This window comes from Rhinolophus ferrumequinum, chromosome 22, assembly GCF_004115265.2.
Source record: "Rhinolophus ferrumequinum isolate MPI-CBG mRhiFer1 chromosome 22, mRhiFer1_v1.p, whole genome shotgun sequence".
Classification (NCBI taxonomy): Eukaryota; Metazoa; Chordata; class Mammalia; order Chiroptera; family Rhinolophidae; genus Rhinolophus; species Rhinolophus ferrumequinum.
The window spans coordinates 8,611,581-8,625,692 of record NC_046305.1 but is presented as its reverse complement, the minus strand read 5'-3'; the positions used below and the strand labels follow the sequence as shown (position 1 = coordinate 8,625,692).

The window sequence follows — 14,112 nt, the reverse complement described above, 5'->3', positions numbered from 1 at the left end:
GCAGTCTATAACATGCAAATTTTGGAACCTAGAAGTGAGAAATTGACATAACAAATCCCCAAATATGTGGCATTGCCTTTTTAGGGCTGGGTGGTGGGAAGGAACCTAAAGTGTTAGTGAAAGCCTGCAGGGCCTGAAGTAGATACTTAGCAGAATCTTGAAGGGCTTCTAGGTGGGAATTCATAGGAAATAGAGGAAAGTGTTACTAGAAGCTGGAGAAAAGGGGCCCTTGTTATGTGATGGCGGTAGGTTTGGCCATCCTGTTTTCTAAGTAATAAACGCAGTGATCCCGCTAAGGATTCTTCCAGGCAGTGTTCAGGTGCCACGTGGCTTCTACTAAAATGTGAGAGGAGATGAATTGAGCTGAAGAAGAGCAGTTAGTTTGCAAATAAAATCTCAAAGAAATATAAAGGAGCCAGTACTTCGTGAGTTTGAAAATAAAATTGTTTCTCATTCCTAACCTTGCTAGGTGGCAGAAAGTTTTCAAACTAAGAAGTGACTTCTGAGAAGAGATGAAACCTCCGGTGGGATTGTGAGCTCACTTGTTAAGTAAGATGGTGCCTCATGGAACCTTTCAGACTTGAGGTGGGCTTTCTCAGGGCAGCTGGGAAGATGGCCTCCAGCTGCTCTAGGCAGTCACTGTCAGAAGAAACCCGAATGGAAAGAACAGCACTCTCCCAATAATGGTGTATACATCGAGCCAACAAACCATCTGATTGGTCCTGTCTGTGTCCTATACCCATCCCTAAACCAACCATAGTGGGTGGGGGTGGGGGGGGGCAGGGGGGGCTGACTAACCAACCTGTGTTACGTGCCTGTCTCCGTCAGATGGTATATTATCAGAAGACGGGATTGGGAAACTCCCAAAGCTACTAAAGTCTGCCTAGTTGGCTCTACCAAAAAGGGTGGAATATATATATTTATTATTGCTCTTTCGAACTTTATGGAAAAGATCGTAATGTAGAGAATTTTGACTATCTCTGTATTTCAGTTATGTGCTATCTCTAGCTCTCAGATCTATACATAATCAAGAGCCGACTCTGACTTTTGTCCAAGTGTTCTCCAAGCATGAGGACTTTACTAAAAAGTCATGGAGAATCTGAATTTTGAAGCATAAAACTGCATGAGTCTTACCTGTAGAGTCTAGATGAACCAAGTCAGACTGAGGAGACAGCAGTAGGCTAGGAACTAGGTAGAACCTGGAAGAACATCACTCAAAATGATTGAAGGCAGTGCAGTTGAAAGAAATCAAGGTGATAAGACAAGGTGATAGACAAGATAAGCTGATAGACAAGGTGAAGGTGAAAATGGGAGAAAAGGTAGTGAACTTGATAAGTAGGAGAGTTAAGTAAGGGCAGGATGGGAGAGAACAAGGAGTGGGTCTCCCAGGAGAGCCTGTAAAGAACACTTCTTTTTTCTTTTGTAACATGGTCCTTGGGATTTGTGGTAGAGACGGGCCCTCGCTTAAAAGCGCCACACCAGACACCGACAACAAAAAGTAAAGCAAATATTTGGGGGAATGGTGTGTGGGTGCCCATGGTGGTGGTTGCAGTCAGGGGCAGACAGGGCTGTTGACTGAAACTATTTAGTCTTAAACAGAAATTAGTACTTCGATTTATCCAAGTTCCCTTGCTTGATATGTAGTGATGGAGAGTGAAGATAGATAATCTCACTGCTGTGATGTTTTCCTTGCTGCCCCGGGGAAGAGGATTTGATTAATGTAGCATAGGAATGAGAGAGCAGAATTTCATTGTCACAAAAAAACTTCCTTGAAATTAAATTACAAATTGATTAATAATGTTCATCTGTTTAAATTTATACCGTATTTGTTTTTAGCGATTAGATTTGAGGCAAAACTATGTAAGATAGGCATCACGGAATTTGGGATGCATTTGTTCTATGAAGAGTGGGTGATACTGTTTCTTCAAATTAAGGACCCAAAGCCAATGACAAATAGGAGTCAAGGAGGAAAATGGGGGTGAGAGACTCCCACTGAAAAGGAAGGAAAGATAGAAAAAGAAAATAGAAAAGGATGAATGAAAAAGTGAGAGGGGAAACAGCAGTATTGAAGAGGGTTAGAGCTAAAGAAAGAAAAAGAGTATATATTCAAAATACATATAGGAGGAGGTTCTGTCTACATGGCCAATGACTGTTTCACCTATTATGTCAGGCAAAGAAAAATCAGTTAAGACAGTTGCAGGTTTAGACACAGCTTGAGCAATAAGAAACGCAAGCTTCCCTGGAACTGACCCACTCAGCTGCTTCTGGATTGGGGGTGGGGATAATGTATGTAACCAATCAGAATGAAAGCAAGTTGGCAAGAAACCAATGGGACATTAGGCATGGAAATAGGTGAGATATCAGTTAGTTGGCAGTTCTGTTCCTGGCAAACAGACGCAGGGAGCACCCTTCTTTGTGATTTCCAACAGCCTTCACCTGGATTTCAGCTCTGAACCAGCTGAGGCTCGGTAGAAGGTACTGCTGGTCTTGGTAGTTGGAAGAAGAACTTGACTGGAGAGTGATGCTGTAATGACAAGTGGGGACAGCAGGATGTGAAGATGCCAAGAGCTAGTTGAGAGACAGGTGTAGTGGTTTGGAGATGCAGCACTCCAAATCTCATCTCTGGCCCGCCCTACGCTTCCCACTGGAATCACTGTGGTTTGTAGACCAAACAAGTACAAAGCAGACAACCAAAGACGAGCTCTAACTATCATCAGGAACACATCAGGAACCTCAGGAGTTGTTAGGTTAAGGCCGGCCACAAGGAAAAATAAAACAGAACGAGTTCTTCTCAGGACCACCAGATAGGGCACCGGCGTGGGGGTGGGGGTGGGGGAGTGGGGTTAGGGCTGAAATCCAGGGCTCTGACATAATAGCTGAAACAGTCATTGACCATGTAGACAGAACCTCCTCCTATATATATTTTGAATATATGCTCTCTTTTTCTTTCTTTAGCTCTAACTCTCTTCAATACTGCCTTGTTTCCCCTCTCACTTTTTCATTCATCCTTTTCTATTTTCTCTTTTCCTACCTCCTTCCTTTTCAGTGGGAGTTTCTCACCCCCATTTTCCTCCTTGACTCCTATTTGTCATTGGCTTTGGGTCCTTAATTTGAATTCTGCTCTCAGGAGCGGGGACTTTTTCTAATTCACTCAAAGCTCCATAGGATCAAACCTCAGCATTAGTCTTTTCCTTTGTTTTTCGGTGATTCATCACCCCACCCCCGCCCCACCCCACTGCCACGGGCATGACTCTACGTTGACCTCATTTGCCATTTTGGATTTGAAGGAACCTGAGAAAGGGAAAAAAGGGGGGTGGGATTGCAGTAGTAAAAGGGAATTCCAGAATGATTTGTACCCATGGAAAGAGTTCAGTTCATCAAATATTAATGGAAAGCCTATTACATGCCACACACTATTTGCACAGCCTTAAGACAAATTAATATTCAGCCCTAGCCCTTGAAAAAGTTACTGTCCCATGGGGAACGCAAACACGTTACCATGTCATAACAACGGTCAGTGCAAAAATCTGTACAGTGGCTCCCGCATAGACATGTAGCAGTCTGAGGAAGCAGCACTAACATGCTGTTCGTGTTGCTATGAAATGTTATTGGAGCAAGAGCTGAACCAGGAGGTATTAGCATGTGCCCTGCGGCAAGAAGAAATGTGCTCAGATATGGGGGTACTGCAGTCTTAGGCAGAAAGACTGTGGGTGCATCGGGTCCTGGCAAGTCTCATTTTCTCTTCTGCATATTAGAACAGGTTGGTCAGTAGTCGTGAAAGTGTCAATAATAACTCCCGTATGACTTCATCAAGTAAGGACTGAAAAAGCAATGGCAGCAACGAACTCTTCCTTCTGGGATACAAAAGGAAGTAACCAGCCTGATTTACTCTGCGGAAGGTCAGCTCACAACACGTTCGTAAAGGGGCATTTTCCAGTGCTCCTATGTTCCATAATTGTTCTGGGAGGTAGGTCATGGTTTTTAAATGTCATCTTTCCCCTGCCCTCTGAATCTTTGTCAGTGCAGAAAGTAATCACAGCTCCATCAGAAAAGGGGTCCAGTGAAATGATGAGATGTAACTGAATGCTGTGTTCTATCACTCAGTCACATTTGCTGAGCACAGGCAGTGCCATAGACATAGGAGAATAAAACAGTTCTTAGCCTCAGGAAGCCCTCTCATGGCTGGTGAAGGGACAGGCATTAAATCCCTCCAGCGCAATGTGCTTAGTGTAACTGAAAGGTATGGTCAGAGGTCTCAGGTAACGAGGCCGGAGAGCCGCCTCCTGCCTGCCAGCTAGGCCGAACCTGACCAAAATCTCTGGGATGTGGGGAGGGCCAGGGGGGCAAATAGAACCTAGACAGAACGATTCACAATTTGCATAGTCGGCATCATCCATTTTGTCTGTTCTATTATGGCTTTTGATGTGATTTTTCTTTGGGAAAGTTGCAGCACCCAACCCACACCTATCGGGGAATTAGGAAAGGCTTCACAAGTGAAAGCTTCTCAAACAACGATTAAGAATGTAGAAGGTATGCTGAATGATATTCATGCAGATAAAATAACATCTGTCAAAAATGCAGGTGCTTGATTCCACAATTCAAGGCTCGCGATTAGAGAAGTTTCTAGCCCCCATTTGAAAAGTTTTATTTGGGAAAAAATGTTAGCTGCTTTAAAATCCTTTCCGGAACTAGGAAGACTATAAAGAAACAAGCAAAGAAGCAAACACACACAATAAACTTCAATTTTACTCAATGTATCAGGGAGTGAAATTGTTTCTCTGGGGTCTTTAAAACTCTCCCTAATGACCTTGTACGAGGTGCTGGTGACCATGAACTTCACGAGCCCCAAATCCTTGATGATTCCATGGAGGCAAGTGCACCTGCAGAAATAGTTTGAGAAACATTTCCCTTCTGGCCTGACAAATAAGAATCTTCAATAAATATTTACTGACTTGGCTTGACCTACAGCTAGAAATCAGGAAATGCAGAATCTGGGATAGTAGTGAATCTTGCCCAAGGCATAAAGTAATTGGAATATAGTTTGTATATTGCTTCTGGAAAGAATGAATGGAATAATCTTAGAGCAGAGAGTTTCAGGCAAGAAAATGCTTGTAGACAGAATTAACAAGTAAGTGTCTTTTGTTACTTGTCCGGTGAAAGCAGTTTTCCCTACGGTCAGAGCTCAAATAAAAGTATTTCCGGGGACCAGCCCGGTGGCTCAGGCGGTTAGAGCTCCATGCTCCTAACTCCGAAGACTGCCGGTTCAATTCCCACATGGGCCAGTGGGCTCTCAACCACAAGGTTGCCAGTTCAGTTCCTCAACTCCTGCAAGGGATGGTGGGCTACGCCCCCTGCAACTAGCAATGGCAACTGGACCTGGATCTGAGCTGCGCCCTCCACAACTAAGATTGAAAGGACAACAACTTGACTTGGAAAAAAGTCCTGGAAATACACACTGTTCCCAATAAAGTCCTGTTCCCCTTCCCCAATAAAATCTAAAAAAAAAATAAAAAATTTGAAATTCCCGAAGTTAAAAAAAAAAAAGTATTTCCGGCTTTCAGGAAAAACTGTAGAATATATGTTAGGATGAGTAATTATTAATATAAGGTATGCTACGTAGATATGAAGTTTGGCTTTTCATAATTCTTCATGAGATCCATAGGTAAGACACCTGTACGGTGATCCTAATGTTTTTGGAACTTCAATGTTTTCCAAATTCACCTGTTAGAAGTGCCTCATAGTTAAGTGTGTCTTATATTTAGGAGACAGCATTTGTAACAGCTGTCAATTATTTATTCATGATGAGATGACACTGAGGGGAAGTTTAAAATTAAATCACCAGAGAGGAGATGTGAAATTGTTTTGAAACTATATGTTATGTCTCAGTGACAGATACATGTATTTCTTTAGGATTTCTGAAGGCATGCTTAAAGAATTCTGAAGTCGTTGTCTTGACAATTCTTTTTCTGGCAGGATTTGTGATAGGACATCTGGCCTACAATTTTGTTGAGGTAATGTATGTATGTATAATCAACTAGAGAATACATGAAAGAAAAAAGACCCCAAAGCAGGTCCTCTCCCACCTCTCTCCCTGAATATATGGATTTTTTTTAAGTGAGTAGCTACTGAAAAATATTCCTCTGTTAGTAAAATTTGTGAAAGTGAAAAAGCCATAGAGTCAAGGAGACATAAGTTAAGAGATGCTTAAGAAAAAGCACTAACCTTTTAGTACTTTTTAGAAAAAGCAAGTGAGGAAAATCCAGTGGCATTTGTGGGTTCTCCATCACCTCTGGAGCCTCACCCTGGTTTCTTTCTCCTGTAAGTGAACTGGTTTCTTCCTGCTATTGTCTGCAGCACTTGTGGAGACTAGTGATCAAAGGCAGCAGGGATTTGTGAGGCCGCTCTTTTCTAACTGCCAGATTAAACGGAAAATATGTGTCATGTATAATATAGATAAAAGAATATGTTCATTATTAACTCCTGATTTCAAATGCATAGCAGTACAATCAATAACGCTTTGTCTCCACGCATTCTGTTATTTTTCTGAACATGGAGACCATGCTTGTACCTGTCTAGGATTGTAGAGGCCTCTAGTGCCTTTTCTGAAACACCACCACTGCTGCCAGCGAGCATTTCTGGGCATTTGCTATGTGCCAGGCTCCCCTTTCAGTGCTTTGTATTTATTAATTTATTAACTCTTGAGTTAACGCGTTTGTCATCCCAGCAACCCATTGGAAGTGTTTACTCCATTCCTATTTTACAGATGAGGAAATTGAGGCACAGAGAGGTTAAGTAATGAAGATTAAGCTATTAATTGGGACCAAAACCTTTTAGGAGGGAAGACTTACACTTCAGTCATTGTTGCTGTGTTTTCCATTCATCTGGGTACAACCTTCATGATTTATCTCCCATATACACATCTGTCCTAGTATCTGTGTATTATTTTTCTCTACTTGACTCGCTGAAAGATTTTAAAATCCTAAGCAAATGTCTGCAACATCACAAGTACCTATGCCAGGTTCCTTTTTCCCCACTTAATTCAATTTAGAATAAATCTCTAACAATCAAATAAAAAAATACTTACCCATGAATCACCCAAAATGGTCTCAGATCACCACTGGTAGGGGTTTCCACTTTTGAAAACACCGATTACTTATCACAAGCAATGTTCTTGTAGCCCAAAGTCACACAATTCTCTAATGAATACGGGACTATACATATAATCCATCTGGACAGTTGGGTCAAGAAATCTACTCCAAGACTCCCGGGACTAGCCTCGTAGATAACCTGTCAATAGTTGCACATTGGAATATGCTAAGATTTATATTGATCGACGTACCGTCAACCTAATTTCTGAACCTTCAAAATGGCAGCAAACTAATTTCTTGTTTGTTTTTGTTAGTTTAGATGCACCAAATTGTCTACCCTCTTCTAAGAACATCAAGTTTTTCACTTTATTGTTATTTTTCACCTTTAATTATATTTACGGCTGCTTTGGATGTGGACTTTTATGTACTCAAGAATGTGCTTTGGCAGGTAAGAACACATTTTAAAAAAAATTGTGGTCAATTCTTACTTACTCATGTTGGCAGACCTATGACTGTCTATAAAGAAGACGAATAATTCGCAGATCTCACATTTGTAGTTGTTTTCCCCTCGTCATTCTGCAGAACCAGTAATTAAAGAAAGCTGAAGGGAGGGAGAATCCATGACTATTTGCTGAGTGACCACTTTGGCTAGGCCCTGAGTATCTATCATCTCCGTTTCACACATAAGCAGACTTTCACGTCAGAGGTCACAAACCTGGCTGATAAATGTCAGAACCTGCATTCTAATTCCACAGCTGACTTCACCTCAGCTGTATCTGTACGTTTGCCCATTTTTGCTGCTAAGATTGTTTTATTTGTGCCTTTCTTTTTTTCTTAACCATGCTTGCCAGACTATTTTATTTTTCCTATCAAAGAACATTTTACTTTCTTTGGTTTTATTTTATTTTATTTTCCCCCTGTAACATCTTGAGTTAGATATTAGTTGTTTGATTTTTTTAGCTTTTTTATTTTTGGTTTTTGTACCTTTAAGGTTTTAAATTCTCCTGTAACTACTCTTCTAGTGTCATCCCCACATGTTTTGTTTTTTGTGCTTTTATTATCATCCCAGTCCTACCTAAATTTTATTGTACTTTTTTTGACCTGTTATTTAGAAATTGTTTTTAATATTTCCAAATAGAGCTTTTTATTACTATTTCTCTCACCACAGTGTGATCAGAGAATGTGCTTTGTATATCGATTTTTGTGATTTGTGGAGATTTGTTTTGTGGCCTAGGACATGATCAGTTTTCCAAAATGTTCTGTGTTTGTGTTACAAAAGGTATGTATTCTCTAATTGTTGAGTGCAGGGGTCGAAATTTGCTCTGTAGATGGTTTTGTTAATTATGAAGTTTGATACATCTTGCAAGGGAATATTACTCGGCAGTAAAAAGGGAACAGTATTGATAGGTACAACGTGGAAGAATTTCAAATGTGTTATGCCGAGAGAAAGAAAATGAGGCTCAAAAGGCTACATATTGTATAATTTCACTCATAGACCTTCCTTCTAGCAAAAGCAAGACGACAGGTTTGGAGCATAGATTATTGGTTGCGTGGGACTGGGTATGGGGGGAAGAAAGTGACTACAAAGGGGCAGCATGGGAAGTTTTGGGGGGTATTGGATCTGTTTTGTTTTTTAACTATGGTCATGGTTAAAGGACTGTATTCATTTGTTAAAAGTTATATAACTGTACACCAAAAGAATGACTATTACTAGATGTAAATTTAAAGATAAATTTTTTTTAAAAATTAAAGGAAATAGATTTGGACTTCTTTCTCCCATATAGTTTTGTACTTTGTATTTATCATGCTTTTCCTCATGCTTTCTTCCCTTCACAGTCAATTCAGTTATTCAGTTTTCTTTATCCTTTTGTTCCTTCCGCTTGTTTAGAAGTTTTACATTTTATTTCCATTTTTGAGGCAGGCGCTGCCAATTGCCTATTTGATATGTATTCTCCCCTTTTTTTCTAACAGAAACTTACTATTTTTTGTTTGGTATGGTAGTGGGTCCGCTAGGAAATACTACATTTCCCGGCATCCCTGACATATGTGGTAGCCTTAGAAAAGTTTGGCCAATGAAATGTACTATCAAAAAGTTTGCCAAATAAGGTTTCTTCTAGAATGCCCTTAGTCAGGGGATCAAATCAGCTGGCATGTGCTTTTCGCCTTTCTGCCTGGAGCCCTGCAGATCGACGCTGAGGTAACCAGGAAATGTTTTACACAGAAGCAGGAGAAATTTGCCTTCCATTTTAAGAACACTTTGAGTTGAGAACTGTTAAGCTGGGCGAGCAACAAGAAAGATGGGGGAATTGGTCTTTTAACAATAGGGTCGGATCTCATTTGTTGGGAAGGCACGGTTGCTTTGAGGCAGGTAAACTAGAATGAATACCTTTCAAAGTTATCTTCCAGAGGAATCGTATAAAATATATAACCAAGATCTGATTCTTACATAAGTAAATGAAATTGGGTCATCTTTAGATGTAAAAATCTAATACTGTGTAATGAACTGGTTTCACAGGTCTTGTTAACTGGATTAATTAGCTTTTTTGTGGCAGTCGTCATTGTTGGAAATGTGGTTATGAAATTCAATAACGACTCATGGGATTTGCAGTCTTGCCTGCTCTTTAGCATGACAATTGCCATTACGGATCCTGTTCATTCTGTGAATTCGCTGAAAACCATCGGTATGTCAGATTTAATTCTTTCTCTCATCTTGAAGATATGAGGATAACTTATTGTCTTTTGGTTCTACTTTTCTGCTACAAACTGTGCATCCAGCAGAGTGGATATTTGTGCTGTTTTTCTTGACGACGGAACATTGATTGACTTGAAGGGTGCATTGCAAGCACACCCACCCCCGATCTGGATTACATAACACCAGTTACAATCTCAAAGGATTTTTTTTCAAGAAGAAAATGTAACCTTTCTAGAAGGTGATAACAATTAGCATTCTTATGCCATTCCACTGAATTCTAAGCCATAAGGTAGAGAGTCCCTGCTCTACCCTAGTGAAACTTTTTCAAGGTCTAGCTACTTTTGGTTAGAACTCCATTTTGGATGAGCTGACGTTGGGCAGATGGTAGAGGGGGTCATAGTTTATTTAAAAGAAATGGGGTAAGAGTGTAGTCTGGCAAGTATGTTGTTCAGTAGAAGCTTATTCCCAAAAAGGTTTGGGGTCCTACATACCTACTATCTTATTTGGTAAAAGATGATTTCACTCTGAAATATCCCCCGACTTATTTTATTATTTATATATATATATGTTTTATTTACACAGCAATACAAACATGAAATGGTTAGATGCCATCGTTTCTGTTTTTGACTCAGAAATATTTTTCTTACCAATTTTAAAGTACTGGTTATATTTAGGGGAAATATATTGCCTCATGATTGGAACGGGAAACCTCCAACCTTTATAGCAAATGACATTTCCATTTTATACCCTCTTATACCTACAGCTAAGAAAACAGAGGAGGCTTTAAGACACTTGTCATGGTAATATTCTAAATCGTCACAAGATATTCCTCAAAGAGTCTGATCCTGTCCTCTTTTCCTTCTCTCTTTCTAAGTTCAATTTTCTTCTTTCCTTCACCTGTCTTTCTCTTTTAATCGTTTGTATTCTCTTCCTTCTCCCTTTTCTGTAATCTCTTGATTCAAAGTGGCTACAATCGACTATAAACTTTAATTACTGCAGTTTCCATATTAAAAAAACATTTTTTTTTCATAAAAGGTGTAGATTCAAGTCTCCTATTTCTTGAAAAGAAAACTAGCAAAGGTATTTGGTTGATATTGTCTTTATGTCAGGTGGTACATGGGTTCTGGATCCAGTAACCTTTTTTTCCTAATAAAGGAAATTTGACTGATTTTTATGGGGGAAAATCATTCTCACAGTCTCACAGAGCCATGATCTAAGCCCCATGTGTGAGTTAGATATATGGTCCTATCTTCAGAACAGTTTACGTCTATCTAATTGTCATAATACATGAATTTTTTTAAGGAAAAATATTTTTGCCATATGCCTAAAACTATCATTAGAATATACAAGAGTAGAGTTCCTACAATGTGAATGGTGCTTCTTTCGATGTGGAGCCCTCATGCGCTGTAAAAACTGCACAATCTAATCTGAGGTGCACTGGCCCACTGAGAAAAGTTAGTGGGTGTACACATGCAAGTTAACAGGCATTTGTCTATTTATTACCTGCTTTAAAAGAGTGCATAGGGCTCAAACAGTTTTTACTTTAAAATGAATCTGGAACAGGAGCTTGTAAAGGAATAGAAGACAAAGTTTTCGTATGATCTCAACTGAGTGAAAAGAATTAGATGCTTTGAAAAAGACTGCACCGTTAAAATGGTTCTATCTGGGTTGTGGAATTACAGATGGTTTCTTGTTTTATTCTTTTCCAAATTTTACAATGAATTCATGAATCTAAGTTAGTTCTACATGAAATCAATACAAATGTGGGGAGTAATTCTTGTGGTGTTTTGCTCTTAAAATAATATTCACTCTGAATAGTATAACTATAATATTAAACACCTCATACACAAAACCGTGTATTTTACTTGCTCCTGGTTCACACACTGAATTCGAGGGGACCAGCTAAGTCAAGTCTGCTAATTCTCTCCAACCCTGTTTAACCATTATATTTGTGTTTAGTCGACGTTGGTAATAACAAGTAAGACGAGATGATTATAACTTATCTTGCCTTTTATTATCTTTGCTTCTTTATTGGCTACAATAATGAAGCAGGAATAACGGAAATAAACAGTCTGAAGATTGATCCACAATCAGACACTGAGTAACATGAAATTCTGTAAAATCCTATCATTCAGGAGACTTTTGCGAAGGTGTTCCCTTCAGCTAAGTCACCACTCCCTCCAAGAAATTTCCCCAAAGTCCCACTCAGTAACTCCCACTTATATCTTAGTAGCGACTCTTAGAAGCCGGAAGTTGGGGAAAAGTACTTGTTTAGCTGGGCATGTTCCCACCCTGAACAAAACAAGTACTGTTACCAAGAACAGGGAATGGATACTGGATGGGTTGGTACCAGTCACAAGCACCCTACGTGTAAGTTGTGTATCACTAGGCAACTAATTTGGCTACATTTTCTATTAAACTTAACTGTTAATGAATGTTAAGTGCCAATAAGATTTTGTACTTATTTTTTTTATAGCAGCTTTGTTGCGATATAACCCATACCATGAAATTCACCCTTTGAAAGTATGCAATTCGGTGGTCTTTAATATATTTACAGAGTTATACAACCATCATCACTATCTAATTTTATAACATTTTCAGCACTCCCAAAAGGAATCTCATATCCATTAGCAGTCACTCCTGGTTCCCTCACTCCCCAACCCCCTGGCAACCACTTAATCAATTTTCTGTTTATGGATTTACCTGTTCTGGATGTTTCCTATAAATCACATTGTGCAATATGTGATTTTTGTATCTGGCTTCTTTGACTTAGTGTCATGTTTTGAAGGTTCATCCATGTTGCAACATGTATCAGTTGATGCTTCATTCCTGTCTATGGCTGAATAATCTTCCATTGTAGGGATAGAGCACATATTTTATCCATTCAGGAAACACATCCATCAGCTGATGGATTATGGGTGCTTTCCACTTATTGACTCTTATGAGTAATGCTGCTATGAACATTTATGTACCAAGTTTCGTGTGGACATGTGTGCTCAGTTCTCTTCGATGTATGTCTAGGAGTAGAGTTGCTGGGTCATACCATGTACTTACTTCTAAAATGGGATTCTTGTGGAGTCTAACGATTCATGTTTATTGAAGCTAACTGTAGTGTCCTGAGAAGTGTAGTGTCCTTCTGAAGCTCAAGCATGGTCTGAGGCCTTGGACACTTCAAAGAGTGCTGCTGCCATGTTCCTTTGCCATTGGAGATACAGAAGGCACAGTGGACAAATTAAAAGTGCGATTGTGATTGTCTTACAGACCCATCCCAGTCATGGCTGCCTTCTTTTTTTCCTAGCATATTCCTTCTCTTCTGTTTTTGTGTTTTCCTGTTTCAGAGCATTGTTTTCATATTAAATTATATTTTACATTTCCTTTTCCAGGTATTTCCAAAATGTATACCGATATCATTAGAGGAGAATCAATGATCGTCTGTAGCTTCACAACCATTCTTTTTGGATTTTTTCGGAGCAACATACTTCACCTATCTGTACTTAGGGGTAGGAGCATATTTTTGTCTGTATATTTTCTAAAATCGTGTGGTGCATTCCAATTCATACTGAAATTTAAATATTATACATTCAAGATGTCTTAACTTTAGTGCTTTCTCTGCACTTGGACCAATTAAAACAGCATATCAGGCCACAAGAAAATAATTACATGCCAACTGTGTGTGTTTTCTTGGACATTAAGGGGGAAAGAGTGTTAAATTATTCCATCTCCCTCAATACGCATGTGTGTGCGTACACACACACACACACACACACACACACTGTTCTGTGTGGCTCAGATTTCCTTCTTTTCTGAATCAATCTGGATCTCAGTGAGTGGGTGCCAAGGATTGGCTCAATCCTGGAGTTGAGTCTGAGTGTGAAAACTGAGTATTTCAAGCAGTCCTGGAGCATCAGCTCCTAGACGTGCTTCTAGACAGATTCAGCAGATCAAAGTCCACTGGGATATGGCGCATGTCATCTTGCTAGGTTTCCAGATAGGGCAACAGTAGAGAAGACGGGGGGAGAAAATCACGGCATGAAGAAGGAACAGGTGTCCTCCTGACTTGTTTATGTGACTGTTGTAGGGGAAGAGAGGAAAAAGGAGAAAGAAACACTGGTGATAAAGAGGGATTTGCAGTGTCTCTTGATTTAGGGAGGGACAGTCTTTGTGATTTAGCACTACCCTTGGCATTGCCTGAAACCTGCTTCCTAACTGTCACTATTGTCCCCAGTTATTGCGACTATGGAAAATGTCCCCTCTCCATTTCCCAAATGCCACTTGCGCTGGGGGAAGGGGTCACAAACGGACTGCAGGTTGGTGGGGACCCCAGCAAGGTTT

At 39.8% G+C, this 14,112-nt stretch overlaps 1 protein-coding gene across 1 annotated transcript in view; it reads left to right on the top strand.

Moving 5' to 3' along the window:
• Window positions 1-3,831: 3,831 nt before the first annotated feature.
• The window catches only part of SLC9C2 (solute carrier family 9 member C2 (putative)), a 57,646-nt gene continuing 47,365 nt past the window's right edge, over window positions 3,832-14,112 (top strand). Inside the window, exons 1-5 of the mRNA XM_033092684.1 lie at window positions 3,832-3,967; window positions 5,911-6,011; window positions 7,408-7,536; window positions 9,604-9,769; window positions 13,164-13,280. Of these exons, the coding sequence (XP_032948575.1) occupies window positions 3,832-3,967; window positions 5,911-6,011; window positions 7,408-7,536; window positions 9,604-9,769; window positions 13,164-13,280 (649 nt within the window). The remainder of the gene's footprint in view (window positions 3,968-5,910; window positions 6,012-7,407; window positions 7,537-9,603; window positions 9,770-13,163; window positions 13,281-14,112) is intronic.